The sequence below is a fragment of the Hyperolius riggenbachi genome, chromosome 3 (assembly GCF_040937935.1).
Source record: "Hyperolius riggenbachi isolate aHypRig1 chromosome 3, aHypRig1.pri, whole genome shotgun sequence".
NCBI classification, from domain to species: Eukaryota; Metazoa; Chordata; class Amphibia; order Anura; family Hyperoliidae; genus Hyperolius; species Hyperolius riggenbachi.
Genome location: NC_090648.1, coordinates 510,751,564 through 510,772,641, shown reverse-complemented (window position 1 = coordinate 510,772,641; position 21,078 = coordinate 510,751,564). Strand labels below are relative to the sequence as shown.

At 41.8% G+C, this 21,078-nt stretch overlaps 1 protein-coding gene across 1 annotated transcript; it reads right to left on the bottom strand.

Moving 5' to 3' along the window:
- Window positions 1-17,218: 17,218 nt before the first annotated feature.
- LOC137562439 (putative nuclease HARBI1) lies at window positions 17,219-19,160 on the bottom strand. The gene is made up of 2 exons (XM_068273784.1): window positions 18,708-19,160; window positions 17,219-18,022 (listed from the first exon to the last, which is right to left on the bottom strand). The coding sequence occupies exons 1-2, from the start codon at window positions 19,158-19,160 to the stop codon at window positions 17,219-17,221; spliced, it is 1,257 nt and encodes a 418-aa protein (XP_068129885.1).
- Between the last annotated feature and the right edge of the window lie 1,918 nt (window positions 19,161-21,078).

The following is a 21,078-nucleotide window of genomic DNA, read 5'->3' as shown; positions in this document are numbered from 1 at the left end:
GGAAAAACGGAAATCGGAAAATGGAAATCGGAAATAGTCTTGTGATTGATCTGAAATTAAAATTTTGCAGAACAATCCTGCAGTGCTTCTGTGAACGGGTGAAAATTTACCGAGTTGCAGTAAATCGGATTTGCAGATTTCCGATCGGAATTGCGGAAATTCTGCGAAATCCAAATGAGCATCCTTAAAGAGAACCTGTACTGAGTAAAATTATTTTAAATAAACACATGAGGTAACTTCAAATGAACATTACATAGTTACCTTGCCATCAGTTCCTCTCAGAAGCTCACCATTTTCTTCTTACAGTGATCCCTTCCAGTTCTGACAACATTTTGTCAGAACTGAAATATATCAGTTGCTGTCAGTTATATATCAGTTGCTGTCAGTTACAGCTGAGAGGAGAACTGATGTGTCCATGTTTCCCTATGGCTCAAGTGGACGATATTACAGTGTAACAGTGTGCTGACCAGAAAGCTGTTATGGGGTAGTGGCCATTTTCAAAATGAGGACGGAGAAATCCATTGATCACAGTGGACAAACAGGATGCAGGAGAGGAAAAATAGATTGAGGAGTACACTGCGCTGGAGGTAAGTATGACTTGTGTATGTTTATTTTGACTTTTAATGTTCAGTTCAGGTTTTCTTTAAAGCGGACCCAAACCAAACATTTTTTTAATTCAAAATATTTAGCTGCACCACTCTAACACATACAAAGATAAATAAACACTCCTTCAAGCCTATGAGCATTTCAGTGCATGCTTTTCACCCTTCTCTTTTCATAACTAGGGTTACACAGGTGGCAGCCATTACCTCTGAGCTTAGTAGGAGGTTTTAGATCATGAGTGTGTTTGTCATCAGCTACCCTCCCTCACAGGGGCGTCGTCTATTTGAAATCTCACACAAGCTGAAGTCACCTCCCCTGTGACATCATCAGTAGCAGACTGTGTTTTGTTTTTGTTTTTTATCTCCTCAATCAGTTTGCCGGAAAAATCCCGGCAATATGAAAGGAAGGGAGGGGTTCCTCCAATAAATGTAAAATATCTTATATTTGTCATCATGCAGCTGAAAAAAGGCTGCTATTTATTATTATAATTTAGAAAATAGATTTTATTTCTGAAATCTTGTATTTTCAATTTGGGTCCACTTTAATCTCTAGTATCAAAGATGGTTTAAAAAAATCAGTGCAAATTGTGATAAGGAATGGTCTGATTCACAAAACTCAGATTATTTTAGACATTGCCCTTTTTTGCGTGTACACATGCGCATTTCCAGGCAAACTAATCCTGTGCACCTGTGTTTTTAATCCCATGCCAGATGTTGGTACATACGCACTAAGTGGGGTCACAAGCACAGGAGATAAATCCCCTACAGGGCAACATTCTGTAATGTGCAAGCCATCTGGACACCAGCAGATGGCCTAGCAGCTTCATGGATCCTCTTCTAGCCCTCTGTTGTTGTCCAGCATCCTCTTTTTCTTGTGACCATACTCCCGTCTGAGTACAGGCTTTTTCATACTGGGCATGTGCAAATAGGCTCTGAGCATGCCCAGTGAACGTAATACTTGCGCACAGAGGAAACAATGGGTTTTGTTCTACTGGGCATGCGTGGACCTTACTTGCACATGCCCAGTAGCTCATGCAGAGACAGGCACGAGGCCATGAGAAGCATGCTTGACAATTCTGATGAATATGTTTGGAGGAACCCAGTGACAGAGCAGAGGTCTAGAGGAGGATTGGGGATTCGGAAAAGCCTCCATACTATACAGAGGCTACCTACTGCTGAGGCAAGTATCTCATTTTGAACTTTTAATTCACTTCAGGTACACTTTAAATAGGAACTGTAGTGAAAATAAATGAATATTTGTTTACTGAGAATTCCGTCCGAAGCCCTTACAAAATATGCTTGGGTTCCCAGAATGCTCTGGGAAGAGAATCCCACATAGCTAAACAGCCTAGGCTAAGCATTACTGGGAAGGCGGAGCTACATACCAATATACAGCTATATATAGATATAGAAAGTGTTTCTGATGCGGATACCAGGATAATGAATGTAGAAGTGGGCATCCTGAATAATTTATTGAATTGTACTACATATCACTACAGGGCCTCTTTAAAAATGTCAGCAGCATTAAACTCTTCAAAAATGCATGCATTGGAAATGTATGTGTTATTGAAGAAAAGAAAAAGAAATAATGCAAAAACAAACACATGCTGGGCAGGGTGAAAAGGGTCTCATGAGAGAATACCTGCAAACAACCAGAACTCTTGCAATGTCTAAAAAAACAAAGAAAGAATCCTATCCTATATTATAATCCCCGTGTCCCTGCGTACACTCCCGTGTCCCGTCCCTGTGTCCGTGTGTCTGTGCGTTTGCGCTACTGCGCATGTGCCGCACGGACAGCCGTTGGGACTGGAGCAGGACGGGCCAGGGTGCCGGCCGGGCGTGTGTACCCATGCAGCGGGCGCGCTGACATGTGGCGACCATGACAGACCTAGAGCCCATTTTTGAACAGGCTTAGGTCAACTAGCACTCATGTAAAAGTGGTTGATTTGCACTCAGCAACTTCCTGGTCACTGGAAGACACACCTCCCAACTTTTTGAGATGAGAAAGAGGGACACTTAAGCCACGCCCCTGCCGCACTCTGATCACGCCCCCATCACACCTCTAGTCACGCATAGCATAAAGATTTAATAAGAAAATGATGTTAATTTATAATTCAAATCACACTGTTCCTTTCTATCCTGGTTTATTTTCCTTCATATTAACATTTTAAAATTATTAATATATCAATTTAAAGGATGGGAATAAAGTCAAACAAACACATTTTTAGTAGAGAAATATATATATATTTTCATAGAAAGAGGGACAAAGTCCTGAAAGAGGGACAGATGAGGAGGAAAGAGGGACGGAGGGACAGGGTTCCCAGAAAGGGACTGTCCCTCCAAAAGAGGGACAGTTGGGAGCTATGCTGGAAGATGATGTCAGAGGGGAGTGGCAGAAGAGAGTGGGTTTCAAGTCCTCCAAACTAACCCATCCTGGGTGTGGCTGAGCCATGCCATAGTAGTCACCTCTACCTCCCTTTACACACTATCTACAAATCTTGCCCATCCCCGACACCAAGCATGAGCTCACTCAAGATGCAAATACAAGGGAAAAAAGGTTAAATGTCCAGATGCAGGGTTAGAAAATGCAAGCCGTAGATTCTGCTAATACTGTGTGAATGAAACATTTTGAGGAGTAGAGGAGGCAAGGTCATTCAATGAACTCCGCCAGTTTCTTTGTAGCTAGTTTATAGGCGCAGCTCTCAGAATCTATCAGTGGGGGGCAGTGGAGAGGAATCTGACCGGCGATGAGCCATGAGTGGAAGATAGATGGCGTTCTGAACCGATGACGCTTCCAGCAGGGAGCGGTGTGCTGAGCCGGGCGAGAGCGATGAGGTATGCGGCTCCAGTGCAGATGTGTAGAGATCCTGAGCCAAAACAGAAGTCAGCTCTCTGCATCATATGCATGAAAAAGGGTAACTCCGTATCTGCAGAAAGCAAAGGTTATCAGGAAATAAAAGTGGCAGTAATTAAATGGGTATATCCTTAGTTAGCAGTCCACTTATTTAGGAGATTCCGGGATAACTACAAATTGGCTCCCCCTCCCCCCCTGCACTGCCTAACAGGCCATTCATTTGAATGGTTTGCTCGGGAACCACACATTGTTCGCGTTCTTTCCTTTTCCCCTTTTTTTCCGGTGATTTTAGATCGGACAATATTTTTGCTCTTTCTTACACGTCATTTCTATTCATAATTCCAGTGTATTTCTCCGCAATCCGAAAAATTACAAGTGAATGTGGAATATTGCGTGTGGAAACCACAATCGCAGAACGGACGCAAAGCGTGAAAAAGAGAGTATGTTTTGTACAATGAAAAAAAATAATGCAGTAACATTTTGCATACTGTTTTAAAGTGACCCGAAGGTGAAAATAAACTATGAGATAAACAATTATAATTATCCTCCTACTCCTAAAAATGACTTTTTTTAAGTATCCCATTTTTTTTTTATATTTAAACATTTACAAAGTAGGTTGAGGCCTCTTTCACACAGAGACGTTGCGTTAGAGGGGACGTTAAAGTGAACCAGAGACGAAGCACCCTTGTGTATTTTACCATAGAAATCAGTGGGAACATTAGAGAAAACATTTACCATGCTCTCTGTTCCATCCCCACTGCTAAAAGTGTCTGTTATCTAGCTGAGATAAGAATCCCAGACTGAGCATTGAGTCTGGCTTTGCTATAATGACTCAGCTATAATGATTCCTGAGCAAAGCCAGCAGGGGGCAGGCTTGGACTTGAAGACAGCAAAGAACACAGTCTCAGCTATAATTATTCTGTAGCAAAGCCAGACCGACTGCTTAGTCGGGATTCTTATCTTAGAGGTGATAACAGGCAAATTAAACAGAGAACAATGTAACAAAGAGCAGATTAGGTGTTTACTGTCATGTTCCCACTGATTTATAAGGTAAAATACATGAGGTTGCTTCATCTCTGGTTCTCTTTAAGGTCGCATAACGTTCCCCTAACGCAACGCATGGTGGTGCTAAAGTCGGACGCTACATAGAGGCGCGTTATGCCACTCTTGGTGCGCCGTTTTTGTTCGATACTGGTAGAACGAAAATGGCGCATGCGTCCAAACACTGTGGAGACCATGTGATCGGAACACTCCGCATCACGTGGTCCCGCCAGCCAATCGCCAGACAAAGCAGCCGCTCCAGGAAGTAAACACTGCACGTCACACAGTGCAGTGAATATTAATTAGCCATGTGGCTAGGGACAATAGGGGACTCTCCCCTCCTCTTCTCCTGCACTGAGCATGTGCAAATAGTCTAACGTGGCTAAAACCGCGTATAATGCATAGCATGCTGCACCTTCTATGAACGTCCAGCGTTACACTGTAACGCAACGTGGGCACTGTGAACAGCCCATTGATTTTTCATTACTGTGAGTTGGGCTGTGTGATAGGCTGCTCTAATGTGCGCCTGTAACGTCCCACTGTGAAAGCAGCCTGAATGTTTTACTGTCTGTAATCAGTGGCAGCCTATTAAGTGTTCCAGAGTTAGAAAAAGGCCAATAGTGCATGTATTTTATCTCTCCCTTCTCTCAGAAGTTGTATTCTGCCAGGAAAACTTTTATGGCTGTATTTTGCTTGTCAGTTCCCGACAAGGTACCGACAAGACAGAAGCTGTCACTTCCATGCCTAGAAATTAACTCTTTCAGGCAGCAAAATAAAACAAGTATAACAGCCTGGTTATTGATATGTTTTGTACTGTACATACACATATTTATCTCACCATGTCACATGTCACCTGGGGTACACTTTAATCCAACCAATCACAGGCCCCCCGCACCAAAGAGACATTTAATTATGATGGCATTTTAACACACATATTTTATGACGAGGGAACATGATCTTTCACAACTTTTAATGTGGAAGTTTTCGAGGGTTCCTGCGGCGTGTATTTAATGTTCCTGCTGAAATCCGAACATTTCTGATGGCCTATTGTGGAGGAAGTATTGAGGCAGCTTATGAATGATCACAATTACACACCGCTACTGTTTTACAGCATTTTACAACAGCAGCAGTAATTGGCAGTCCAAGGAGATGTATTAAGCCGAGTAGAAAGGAAACTGCGGTACAAACTGCTTCTAAACAATACAGCCAGTGCAGTGAAAAAACAGCAGCAAATGCAGCTCACTTCACAACAATAATGAAAGCCATGAGGTTATAATAAACAGGCTTATTAAAAGAGAAGAGAGAATGAATCATACAAGCTTTTAAAGCCTCTTGTTTATTACTAGGATTAGTGCAGGTGTTGAAAATTAACAACAAAAGCTTCAGGCCTGTGCAGTCAATTATGCCTAAAGCAAGGTGGAATTTTCTGAACAGTCTCTTAGCAACAGTACTCCAAACAAAGAACACTTCACACCTGGAGGTTGCATTATTCCCCCTTATGAAGCTATGTCCCTATTTAATCTATAATAACTTTATCACGCTTAGGATGCCTAGATGTGATACGTACTGTATTTTTCGGCATATAAGACACACTTTTTCTCCCCCAAAAATGGGGAGAAAAAATCTCTACCTCTTATATGCCAAATACAGGGAGTCTCTGACTTATGAACACCCACTGATACGAGCTTCCGAAGCGCCGCGGTGTTGAGGACCAGGGCCGTTTCTTGGGCAGTGCGGGTGCAGACCAGCAAGTAAAACAGGGGGGGAGCAGGCAGAAGGACATTGGGAGCTGGTGATGTGCGGTGCAGTCAAATGGAAGAAGAAAAAAGATTACCAGCGCAATCACCTTCCCAGACTCCTCCTGGGATGCCTGCGTCAGACGTCAAGTCATCATCACGTCACCACCGCGTGATGACACCTGATGTCCTGTAGCGGTACTGCAGGTTGTCACCACCCGCGTGATGACACCTGATGTCCTGTCGCGATACTGCAGGCTGTCACCCCCCGCGTGATGACACCTGATATCCTGTAGCGGTACTGCAGGCTGTCACCACCGCGTGATGACACCTGGTGTCCTGTAGCGGTACTGCAGGCTGTCACCACCGTGTGATGACACCTGGTGTCCTGTAGCGGTACTGCAGGCTGTCACCACTGTGTGATGACACCTGATGTCCTGTAGCAGTACTGCAGGCTGTTACCACCGCGTGATGACACCTGATGTGCTGTAGCGGTACTGCAGGCTGTCACCCCCGGGTGATGACACCTGGTGTCCTGTATCGGTACTGCAGGCTGTTACCACCGCGTGATGACACCTGGTTTCCTGTTGGGGTACTGCAGGCTGTCACCACTGCGTGATGACACCTGATGTCCTGTAGCGGTACAGCAGGCTGTCACCACTGCGTGATGAAACCTGATGTCCTGTAGCGATACTGCTGGCAGTTACTACCGCGTGATGACACCTGATGTCCTGTAGTGGTACTGCAGGCTGTCACCCCCACGTGATGACACCTGGTATCCTGTTGCGGTACTGCAGGCTGTCACCACCGTGTGATGACACCTGATGTCCTGTAGCGGTACTGCAGGCTGTCACCACCGCTTGATGACACCTGATGCCCTGTAGTGGTACTGCAGGCTGTCACCACCGCCAAACACAGGCTGCAAAATGGCTGCTGTACTGGCTTTCTGTTAGGTGGGAAGGTGGACCAGGAGAGAGGGATAGCTGATTGGCTGCCATTTGTCTGCTGACTCTGGGGTGAGGGGTAGAGATGGCCCGAATGGTTCGCCGGCGAACGGTTCCCAGCAAACTTCCGGGGTTTGCAATCGCAATCGTGCAAACCTTTCCGGAAGTTCGGTTCGCCCCCATAGTGCATCATGAGGGTCAACTTTGACCCTCTACATCACAGTGAGCAGGCACATTGTAGCCAATCAGGCTATACTCCCTCCTGGAGCCACCCCCCCCCCCCCTTATAAAAGGCAGGCAGCATCAGGCTTTGGACTCACTCGTGTGCCTGCATTAATTAGAGAAGGGAAAGCTGCTGCAGACTCTCATAGACTTATGCTGAGTACACACGTCCGATAAAGATCGTTTGAAAATGAACGATACCGATAATTGGAACGATAATCGTGTACGAAAAAATCACGAACGATCGTTCCAGTGAACGATAACGATCGTTATCGGGCAGTTGGACCGATCCAACCCGGCGGATTTTTTCTCACGATTATCGGTACATCGTTGTAATGTGTACACATATCGAGCGATAGTTAAGATCTGTTGAAGAGTACGCATGTTCAAAAATCCGGAAGTGTCGTATCCATGTAGAAAGTTACCTACGGCAAGGATCTTAATTTTTGAATTGTTTCCTTTGTCTTTTTCCTCTAACGTTTGTTACTGTAACGTTCGTTCTGTACTGTATTAACTTTAATGTGCGAGTATATATACGTACGTTGTATGTTTATATTTGTTTTGGGTTTTTTTTTTTTGCTGTTAATTTTTTTTTGTTTTTTTATTTATTTTAAATGTTTGTTTTTGGTTTATTTTAACACACATCTTTTTTTCCTCCTCTCCCTCCTTTTTTTGTGTACAGTTTTATTGGAGAAGTAATGAACATAATGATAAAGTATAAAAGTAATAAAGTCCTTTTTTAATACTAAAATGTTCAATATGAATCATAACTTAACATAATAAAGTAAGAAATTTTTAAATTTTACAAGTTGAACATTTCTGCTACTCGGTTCCTTATTGCCTGTATTTCTCTTTGGTTGGCACAGGCAGTTGCCCACATATTGGTTTTGAAAATTTCTAAACGCATGAGTGCATCATCCATGTCACTTATTAACTGTCTTGCTGTCTGAAAGTCTGAAAAATACAAACAAAAATGTGTGTTAATATTGTTTAATGTCTAAAAATGTAAAATAAAAAAATATCATGCTATATTTTGTACGTGCCACACAATGACATGTTTTATACATTCCAAATGTCCATCATCCTTTATAGTATACAAAGGTAACATTCGGTCATATGTTTATTGGTAAGTGTGCATTATAATCTTGTGATGGCTATTTTTTTGTTGTTGGTGGGGTTTGCTTTGCCTGTTACAGATGAGAAGACATGATGAACTGACACACACATGCTTGTTTACAAATCAATGTGTGTAAAGTCATATGCTGTAAATGAAAGGGATACATGTTGATTCAAATCTATTATATTTCTATCATGGTGTGAATGTACGTGAAAGTTGTATGTGGGTGAAGCACTTGGTGATGTAGCTGTATCTGAAACAATAATATACTTACTAATGGTCATGGTGTGTGGTTCCAAGTCCTCAACCTCTACATCTTCAACCTCCTCAACGACATTATCCGGGATGTTGATTACATTAGCATCTGCATATAGAATGTTATAATTGAAAAATGTGCTACATGTGTAGTAAATATTTAAACATTTCATTAGTGTATTATAGTGTATTAGGGAAAGAAACACCAAACCACTCGACAGGTGACACAATTTGTTAACATCACAGAAACAAACATTTATGGTGTGTGATGGTCCCAGTCACAGTGAGAATGTCAAGGCCACAGATACACATATGGAGGTGATAATGATTGGAGAGTGTGAAAACATTTTATTTTGAAACACAAGGGGTTAGGTTTCCACACATTGTAGGTACCTTACCTATATAGTTCATTGTGAACTATACTGATGGTGTTATGACTGATTGGTCTTTGGTAAAGCAGGAAAAAAGAAAAAAACCTTGTCATGGCCAAGTCATGTGTCCACAGATTAAATAACATATGTCTTGCATGAAATACAATCATTACCTGTTTGACACTCCTCCTCCGTTAATTGCAAGTCCGTTCCACTTGCTTCAACTTCCAGTGGTTGTTCTTGGTCACTGTGTTGTGGATTATCTGTGAAGTAAGATATAACACTGTTGTTTTTCAAACAAACAAAAAATTAAAAAACACGAACACATTGTTATTTTTTCCATTCTGTTATCCATCTGTTATATGTTAGGATTGTCTACCAATATGATTAAAAATGTCCATTTGCATAATATAGTAGAACATCGTGTCCAATATTTATTCCAGTGCAGTGCAGTGCAGTGGTGGGCTTCGTACTTTAGCGTCACAACTCCCCATACTGTTCACCCTGGCATACAGTACTGTTGACACAACGTTTATACTCAAGGTGATGGCCTATATACTTAGGACTGCTGGGTCACAACAACAAACATAAGCTAATGCTTTTAGAGCAGTTATTTCATGTAGGTTTTGATTCCCAACAATGCTGGGCCTAGGCAAAATCTCTGCATCTTTCATTACTGTGGCTGGTGTGTTGGCTGTTATGTGACAAGAATACAGGTAAACTATAATATGTACACTCACCAACATCCTGTGGCTCATCCACACATTCATCCACATCATCTTGTTGTGTTGGTGTGTTCAAATCTGTGAGAACAATATTATATGTAGATTACAAGTGTTTGCATGATCATATATTGCTTATCACACAATCACATAGCACTATCTGTTAATTGCAGCTATGACATTTCTCATGAGGTCAAAGGTAGAGCAGGTATGAACATTATTTGTTGAGACAACAATGTGGATATGCCAATTTCAACATATAGCACATAAATGGTTTTGTCACAGACACATCACTCACCTACACAGTTACTTGCTGTGAATTGATACTCATTATCCTATGTTGCTTAAGTTGAATGTGCGTGCAAAGGCACTCCAATAAAGAGATAGTATTGTATTATGTAATCATTAAATCAAGTGTAGTACAACCCACTTCGGATCACACATCAACATTTGATTGTTTCAAAACACATCAATACATATATTTATGTATGTGTGATTAATCACTAATTATTACCTCACCTGTGCGCACCAGACCCATCAGGGGGTGAAAACTGACACTGCAGAGAAGGGGCCAGACCTTCAGGTGGCGGTACACCCCCAAAAACATTGAACGGGCCTGCGTGTCTCCCTCTACTGGGGTATTACCTATAGTTGCCTACTTATACTGTTTAAAACGGTACCTGTATACCTATACTGGTGGCACCTGGCTACGCCAGAGTGACGACCACAGTCCAAAGGGGTCAAGTGGTAACACAGGTATAAAACAGGCGGGGGGGGGGGGGGGGACAGAGTCGCACATAAGAGGCACAGAGAGGAAAGAGGTGGACAAAAGAAAAGGGATAAAGGATACGAACCAAGAGACCACTCGCTGTCAAATGTTTAAACAGTGGGATCCCTGTATTTTCGGACTATTGGGCTCCACCCACAACTTGCCACATGAGGGTGTGCATGGAACTAACTTTATTTTACTAACCATGCTCATTTAGGTCCTCAGGGAAAATCACACACGCACATGGGGTGGGGTGGCTAGTGGCCAAGCACTTCAACCAGTGGTATGGGCCATGGAGGGTGGCCCAATGCCTAAAGAAGTGTCTTGGTCAGCAAATTGTGTAATGGCGTGCCGGCCTGTGCAAGACGCACCATGGTATATGTCAATTTAATCTTGATGACAAATCAGGACAGGCCTGTTGATCTGTGATGTAAAGTGTGTACCTACAAGTCCAGCACCATTGCAGGATTGTGAGTGCGCAATAAGATGTTAAAAATGTTATATATTAAAAATCCATTACTATTTCTACAGGAAACTTCCAAACAAACCTTGGTTGTCCATCTCCCCCATGTCTTCTTCCTCAGATCTTCTTTCTTCCACATCTGTTCTGGCTGTGTCCTGCAGCTGTTCCTGCCTCGCCCTTTCTTGCCTTTCCCGTTGTCTCCTTCTCTTGTTTTTGTTTTCTGCCATAACAACCAAAACAACAACATTTATTTAGCCACAGCCTTTACACATATAACAAACGTTCATAGGAATAACATCTTATTTCAAAAAATAATGCACACATGTTTCATAACTCAGAATGCTAACATTGAGTACTTACTTTTTCGCTGTATTTTGCGATGAATGGACTCAAGTACGTCAGACTCTCTGAGCTTCAGGTCTGACCACCTTCGCTGCAACTGTGCCTTTTCTCTAATCTCTCCATGCTCCTTCTCCAACACATCAAGGACATGGTCCATTATCTGATTCTTCCTCTCTATGGGATTTGTATAGATGTGTTTACGCCCATCGTAGTCGTACTTCTCAAAAATGCGCACCATGTCACACATTTCTGGCATGCTCATTGGAGTTGCTCTCCTGTGTTGTCTTCTAGATCTCCTTCTCTCAGCCATGCTTCGTTCAGGAGCTGAGAGATCGCATAGGGGAAGTGACGCAATGCACGCACGCAACAGGAAGTAAAGCAATCACGCTGTACTGGCCCGCCCCTCGTGTAACGAACGTTTAAAAACGAACAAACGTGTGTAGTATTCACCATGATGCTAGTTTGTGTCCTGGAGAGTGCAGATTCCCGTCATGACTGATCCCAAAGTTACAATGGTAAGTATCGTAACTTTTAACCTTTACAAATGCAGTAAGCGTGCTTGCTATATTGATGCGTTCGTGTATTGTAACGTACGTTCCAAGAAAAGCAATTATTTACGAATGTTATGTATTGCTTAGTGCAATTACTGTACATTACTTGTGGATGTAATCAAGTATGTTACTTATGCAAGTAGTGTGACATACTGCATAGTAGAAAAATTTTTTTTTAATTATGTTAGTATCCATGTATGCATGATAGGAACATTATCAGTACATGTGTGTGCAATGTTAGAGTGCTCATTGTAAATGGGTCATGTAAATGTTTGTGTCTGTAAAATATATATTAATATAATCTTGTATTCTCCACGTACAGAAGTCTCAATGTCATAAATGTGTGTACACACACATAATATCCCATAAGTCAGAGCTATGTACAAAGTGAAGCATGGAAACTATACATGCATGCCTTAATATGGGCACGTCATAATGTTTTTGCTTGGCTTTGTGTTTACCTTTGTATTGAGATTTGTTGCCTATAATGACACTCTTTTTTTACTCTTTTGTACTTTTCATTTTTCAGGACAATGTATCAGCAGATGTCTTTAACAACCGAGATTTTGTAACCGAATTCATTGATGTGTATAGGAATTATCCCTGTTTATGGAAAATTAGATCCAAAGAATACTCTAACCGGTTACACAAAAATAAGGGGTATGATGCTCTGGTGGAAGTGTGTAAGCCTTATTTTCCATTTGCTAATGTAGATTTTGTGAAAAATAAAATTCAAAATATTCGTACCGTCTTCAAAAAAGAACTCAACAAGGTTGCTCAATCAAAGAGATCTGGGGCTGGTACGGATGAAATATACACTCCACGCTTGTGGTATTATAACCTCCTTACGTTTATTGTGGGTCAGGAAGAAGGTCGGGAAACAGTCGATAATGTAGATGACGACATTACACCAACATCAGTGGTGGCTAGCTCATCACAGGAACCAAATACAACACTTGAGACTTCAGAAAATGAACCGGTAAATAAAGTATGCAACACTTTATAACATTAGTACCATGCAACAATCACACCTGTTGAAGTGTGTGTACTATATTTACGGAAACCTAACTATGAGCAATATGCTGTTGATACAAATGTGAACATGCAACATTACAGAAAACTATGGTTGAATGTCCATAGATGTAACACTATTACACTTAAATGGCTCCTGACACGTGTGTTATTATGGACTCAGCACAATAATGTTGTTGTGTGCATTTGTGTGTGTTTTGCTGTAAAACATCTATGTTATTGATGTTCCAAAACACACACAAACACACACAACTGCACACAAGTTAATTTCTGGCTTCAGTGAAAGCATATATAAAGGTTGTATTTCGGCCATGAGTGTGTGTCCACACATTAACCTATTGAGCTACCATGTAATACAAGGGCAGGGGTGCCTGACCTATGGGTGTCCACACCAATGTTTTTATGTTGATGTCGACATGTACAGGGCCGGTTCAAGTAACAATTGGGCCCTAGGGCAAAATTAGCCTGGGAGCCCCCCAACAGATAACCACCAACCAAAAAGCGTCATTATAGGCCCTTTGTTGCAGCCACATTTTCCTCCTGGGCCCAAGAGCTGGCTGCTGACCCTCCCACAATCACCTCCCAACTTAACAGACTCTGCAGAGTCCCTGGGGAGCAACAGTTAAGATGGGGAAAGACACCTTGTGGGCCCCTACAGGCTCTGGGGCCCTGGGGCGACTGCCTATTGTTTCCAATGGTAGCGCCGGCCCTGGACATGTAAAGGATGAATTATTACTGGCCGATTGAGTGCTCAAGTAGTGTAGTTTAGTGTGTGTGATTTAAAAAATTACTTACAGTCGTTAAACTCCTGTAGTATCATGCATTACTAACTACCTTTGCTGCAACACGCAATAACTTTAAGCCCCTATAGTAAGAGCCTGTGTCATGTAAGGTATAATCGTTTTTTCATTTAAATAGACACACACAATTCAATCACACACATAGGCTGCCTGTGAGTTGAAAGGCAGCTTGTTTGCCTAGAAGTGTGTATATATTGGCCAGACGCACAAAAGGGATGTCAAGTGTTTAAAATGATAGTTTATAGAGTAATGTACTACCTCTAATTTGGTGAGAGTATGTTAAAAACTTATGGTGGTCCACTAACACCATATAGTTTTTTCATTCTATTTCATTGTATACACATCACCAAGGCAGCAAGTAATGCCTTTGCAGCACATGGTTAGTGTCCACTTAAAAGTAACCAAATTATGTGTTGTGTGCTTCAATGTGCTTCACAATGTCATTGTAACTGTATTATATGTTTTTCTTCACTAACAGCAAACAAATGCAGGAACCATGAAGGAAGCTACCTCCACAACTATTGGGAAAGTTCAACAGAAAAAACTAAGGAAAAAAAAAAACCAAGATGATGCTGGAAAGGATGTTGCCATTCTCAAAGCAATATCCATGGTGAACACTGATGATGATGAGTGTGATGCATTCGCTAACATTGTTGCCAAAAAACTAAGAGCATTACCTATCGAACACAGGTTTCAGACTGAAACTGCAATACTTGACCTTCTGAACAAAACATCTTTACAAATAACCAAACCACACATTCCATCCATACCTGAAACAACTCCACCATTACCTCCAAACCATCATGGGCAACATAATATTAACCCTCACACACAACCATATGTGTATCCACCACATCCTCAACACAGCAACACACCTTATTATCAACCTTATGGACCAGATTACCACCAAGCCTATTATTCTACTAATGCATATCCCCCAGGACCAGGCAAAGAACAAGCACAAGGTGATATTTTTCATACCCCCGATATGTGTTGGAATACTGATAAAGGGCACTATCAAAACTTATGATGTGTTATGTCATTTTGCTACAAACGTGTCTGAAGTATGTAAATATTATGATTTAGAGTGTTGTTGAACACAATGGAGCATTTGTTTGTTCTGATAATTGTTGGATGTTATGCTTTTCAATTAGACATTTGGTTCTATGTGATTTAACATGTTTGTTTATTGAAAACACAAGAATAAACAACAAATTTGTTGCAACTAAACATGTTTTTTTATTGAAACACATTTCTTCCTGCTATGTATGTGCACACATAAAATGACAGCATAACCTCTTCAAACATGTTAATAGAGCCACATGTCCACAGAGCATGCAGTGTTACATCACACTACAGCTACAACTATCATACATGTGCAAGACCACACATAGTAATCAATGCAGAAGAGGAAAACAAACGACAACAAAGTGAGCAAACTCATATTTAGGCATGTATTACATATACCCTTTACTGTAGCACCTTTAAACACAAAGAAGGTCAGCAACACCATTACTTCAAACAAATATGTACCTTTGTAACATATTTATCATCAGATATTTGTACATACAGTACAAATATTTGTGAAAAATAGTGTGTGTGATCATAAATTGTGCATTAACACTTGAATACAACATTAGTACATAAACATCACCGACAATAATATGGAGTGTGCATTGGGAAAGAATAACCGGCGTGAAATGCCACATGAACATATAGACATGTGTATGTACAGTGCAGAATACACTAATACATAGACAGAGTTCCTGAATTTCCTACTCTGCCTGATAGTTCTATATCAGGTATGTAAGTGGCTGACTCAGTCCGGACTCTGACAGGAAGTGACTACAGTGTGAGCCTCACTTATATATCCAAAAACACTTTTGACATATTTATGGCCCACCAAATTAATTTTATGGTAGTAAAGTGATTTTGATTCGCATTTCCTTATCAGTGAGGGTCAAACTCTAGTCTCTTTCTGACATACACTTACATACCTCATATTTAAGTATTTCAGGCAAACAAGGAAAAAAAGGAACACACCATAGTTATTTGTGTGCTAGGCACTGTACATAAACATGTCTAGGTCATCATGTCACTTCGGGTATCCTTGAATGGCAAACGACATGTCATATATTTGTTTAAACGTATTAACCTATAATAACATTAGAACGCTGCCTACCCTGATGTTTCTTTGTTCTAAACTGACTATCCTGTGAACATTCATGCTGCACATAAAGTGGTTGTGACATTGACATCTCTTAGTACATTGACTGCATGCTTGTGTCCGACCACATTCAACAGAGTACTGCATCAAAACATAAGGCCAGTCCTGTGCGGCCATTGAAATTGGTGTAAAGGGTATAAAACTTCTATACTACCTTAAACTATACTAATATTGAACCTTTAAAGGAACAATAAACTGAGAGTGAAATGGATGTTTACTTATAAAAAATAACATTTGCCGGACAGTCCTCATGATCTCATTGGCTGCAAGAGTGTTTGCACCACAGGACCAAAACAAACATGCAGCTATAATGAAATCAGACTTAAAGGAGATCTGTAGTGATAGATATATGGAGTCTGACATATTTGTTACCTTTAACAAAATACCATTTGCTTGGCAGCCCTGCTGATATGTTAAGGTGTAACTACTGTCTCAATCACAACTGAAGCAAGCAGCCAGCTAATCTTGACACATCTGTATAATTTGTGCAAACAACCTGATCTCCATCATGATTGATGAGGGCCTATGTCTGAGAGAATTTCAGGCAGAGGATTAGCTGATTAGCCAGTCAGCTGGTATTGATTAAAAGGAACATAATATGACAGCATACATATATCTTGCACTACAGTTCTGCTTTAAGACAAATAATGTTAGCTGCATGGTTGTTTGCGGTCTGTGATTCAGCCACTACTACAGCAAAGAGAACACCAGGACTGCCAGTCAAATGGTATGTTTACAAAGTCAACATCCCTTCAATCAGGGGTCTTAAACTCGCGGCCCGCGGGCCATTTGCGGCCCTCGATACAATATTTTGTGGCCCTTGCCGGCAAAAGCTTCCTTATAGTTCGCTTCAGTGCTCCCAAGTAATCCGCCGCATCCCCGCTGCTAAACAAGGGGTGCAGAGCCCACAAATTGCCCGGGGGGGCAATCCGACGGCATTTCCTGGAAGGGGCAGAGCTTTCAGCTTCAGCTCTGGCCCTCATGACGTCAATCGCTGCACGGATCGGCACCTCTCCCCGCCCCTCTGTGAAGGAAGAGTGAGAGGGGCGGGCAGAGCCGGCAATGCGTCGCGATTGTGAAATTCATTATGCGGCCCACCTTCATCCTGACTTTGCCTACTGCGGCCCCCCAAGTAAATAGAGTTTGAGACCCCTGCCTTACATGATAACATTACACAATTTTCCTGTTTTGCCACTCCACAGCACCTACTCCATTAAAATAATGCAGATACTTCTCCCGATTTTGTTTAGCATTACACGTGATATTTCTTGGCACACATATCTGCAAATTGGTAAGTACTGCAGGATATGATCTCCATTCGCCAGGAACAATTTCACCAGTCTGCAAGTCCTCATAGTCAACTGCTTGAGTGGGCAGGTAAGTGCCTCCATGCTGTCTCCTCAAATAATTGTGTAACACACAGCAAGCGTAGACAACAATATCTATTTTATCCAGACGAAGACTAATTGCTGTGTGCAGTACTCTGAAACGATTAGCTAAAATGCCAAAGGCATTCTCCACTACTCTTCGAGCACGTGCCAGTCTATAATTAAATATCTTCCGTTCATAATTTATATTTTTCAGTGGATAAGGCTTTAAGACATGCTCATGTAATGCAAAAGCATCATCAGCAACAAATGAAAAATTCATTCCACCAAATGTTTGCGAATTAGTTGGTACATTTAACAAATTATTTCGCAGCTTATAATAGAAAGTACATTGTTCAATCACACCTCCGTCCGAAACTCGGCCATTTTTTCCTATATCTACATACAAAAACTCATATTGAGAATTCACAACAGCTAACAAAACTATGCTGAAAAATCCCTTGTAATTAAAATAATAAGAGCCTGTATTTGGAGGAGCAGTTATGCGTATGTGTTTTCCGTCTATGGCACCACCGCAATTGGGAAAGTTCCAGGTCTTAGCAAAACCTTCGGATATCTTCAGCCATTCTTCTGTTGTAGATGGAAACTATTCCAAATAAAATAAAAAACAAATTACATTAATGAAAAACATTCTATGTATACCTATTACAAATCATTGTGTACACAACCTTCATTTTTTTTTTTACTACAGCTGCCATTAATGTATGAGATGAGAAAACATTCACATCACACACTACGCAAGATGTTTTTACACACCTGATACATATCTCATTAACGAGAGGACTATTGAAGGACAGATATGTATATTTTACAGTACACATCGTCAAGTGATGTCACGTGGTTGAGAGCTATGCAGCTCTGTACAATATAGTGAGGCCTTCTTGCATTTTAACGTCTGATCAAAATTATAAAATAATTTATTGCTGATAATACATTTAATAAGGTACTTATCCGTTAGCCGGGCGCATCCGGCGTTTACAATTCACAGGTTTACGTGAAGTAATTTATAATTGGAATTAACATCAACAGCACCACCTGCCGGATGCGCCCGGCTAACGGATAAGTACCTTTAATAACTACATTATGATATGTTTCAAATTTTAAAAATACTGATTATATGGTGACATTTGCTACATATCATGAATACATCATGCATTCACTAAATATGTTGTTACCTTACACATATTGTAGTTGTGGGTACTGTGCATAATCCTTTCAATGGGGAATCTGACATCATTACTTATCACAATATTTATAACATTCATATTTACCTTCATATAATCATTCTGAAGACACTGTATAATAGCGGCACATGTTTCTGGAATGATGTGGCCAAGTGCTTGAGCTGAGATTCCTGTAGTGAATTTAAGATCCTGCAGAGCACGGCCTGTGGCTAGGTAGCGCAAAGTGGCAGTTAATCTCTGCTCAGGAGTTATGGCTCTTCTCATGCATGTGTCCTGTTTCTTGATGCAAGGAGTAATTAAACTTAAAAGATGGTTGAAAGCATCCTCTGGCATTCGCAGATAATTTTTATAATCATCAGGTGCTGACAGCCTTAATTCCCTCAGTAAATTGTCATGTGATAAGACATCACGATCTTGTAGCCAGGCTTTGGTCCAAATTCGCTGCCTCTTGGGGGGACTGTCTTCAACCTTTTCAGTGCTCAGCAAAAGAAGCAGAGCCACTGCTGCTTTTCTCTTGGTTGGAGAAATGTACGGAGACATCTTCAAACGATCCTACCACTATGCCAACAAACGCACACAATAGCAACGTTTGTAAAGGGAACGAACACTCGGTTTAAATACGTTCGACGATCGTTACGTCACTTCCTAAAATCTATTGGGCACCTGTATGACGTTAGCGTCTGTTTCTTATGACACGTTTCCGCTTAACGAACGTTATATAACGCACCTCCCACTCCACTATATTAAACAAATACTAACATAACGAACGTTTAGAAAATATTATCTGTACGTGTGTACGGGGTCGCACGATTTGTTTCTGACGTCACTTCCCTCTGCGCACGCATATTCTATCGTTCGTCGTTCATATTTTTTGGGTTACATCGTTCTTATCTGTACGCAGTCGTTCGTTACGGACGATATATTCCCCCGATTTAAAATATCGTTCTTACGTCACGAATCGTTCGTTTCAAACGATCTTTATCGGACGTGTATACGAACCTTTAGTTAGGTTCTTGTAGGCTTGTTAGCTAAGCTTGCTCCTTGCTGATTCTTAATGCTAAAAAACACCCCTCAAAAGCTCTTTTGAGAGCTAATCTTGTTCTTGTGATCTTTTTTTTTTTTTTGTGTGTGTGTGGCCCACTGACACGTGCCAAGTGCCGAGTGACAGTCAGACAGCAGAGGAGAAGACACTAGTGCACACTAACTGTCACACTGGCACTGCTCACAGCACAGCAGATCTGTAGAAAGCTAACACAGAAGTACTACTACTCTAACAACTACTAGCACTGACTGCAGTACTACAGTACTAACTACACAATAACACAGTAATCCTATCCCCTAATCCCTAACCTAACCTATACCTAAGGCTAATAGCTTGAAATGATTGTTTGGGACCACTAAAGGACTAAAATCTCCTAACCAATACAATCAGATTAATGAAATCAATCCATTAACCAAACGATTGGTTAGGAGATGTTTGTCCATTAGTGGTCTCAAACGATCATTTCCGATCATTCATCGCTTTTAAATGAACGTTGGGCAAATTGTATCGTTAGTTGCCACCGTATATAGGCAAATCTAACCTGGCAATAGATTTGGACCCTCCTGCACTCTGTCTTGGCTTACTCTGTTGCTGTATGTGGTCATGTGAGTGCCTGATCACCTGGAAGGTCATTGCGTCATTAAAGGACAAGTGAAGCAAGAAAAATATGGAGGCTGCCATATGTATTTCCTTTTAAACAATACTAGTTGCCTGGCAGCCCTGCTGAACCCTCTGTCTGCAGTAGTGTCTGAATAACAGCAGAAACAAGCATGCAGCTAATCTTATCAGATCTGACAGTTATGACAAAAATACCTGATCTGCTGCATGCTTGTTCAAGGGCTATTGCTAATAGTATTAGAGGCAGAGGGTCAGGAGGGCTGCCAGATAACCGGTATCACTTAAAAGGAAATACATATGGCTGCCTCCATATCCCTTTCACTTCAGTTGTCCTTTAAAGGACTTACGAGCCCAAATAGTAAAAAAAAGTTAAGTACCTTAATCATTTTTAAATGCACGGAGGACGCCGTCCGCGCCCTCCGTGCTGTTCCGCCGGGTCCCCGCAGTCTGATCGCCCCCCGTGCCGCTCCCGACCCCACGGACGGGGTCGGGCTCCCCTTCCTCTCCCAAGATGGCCGCCGGAGCCGGCCGCGTCTGCGCAGTGCACATACGCGTTAGTGCGGCTGCGCAGCTCTAGGGCCTCCCCCCCAATCCACGCACAGTAGCGTGGATCGAGGGGGGAGGCCCTAGAGCTGCGCAGCCGCACTAACGCGTATGCGGACTGCGCAGACGCGGCCAGCTCCGGCGGCCATCTTGGGAGAGGAAGGGGAGCCCGACTCCGTCCGTGGGGTCGGGAGCGGCACGGGGGGCGATCAGACTGCGGGGACCCGGCGGAACAGCACGGAGGGCGCGGACGGC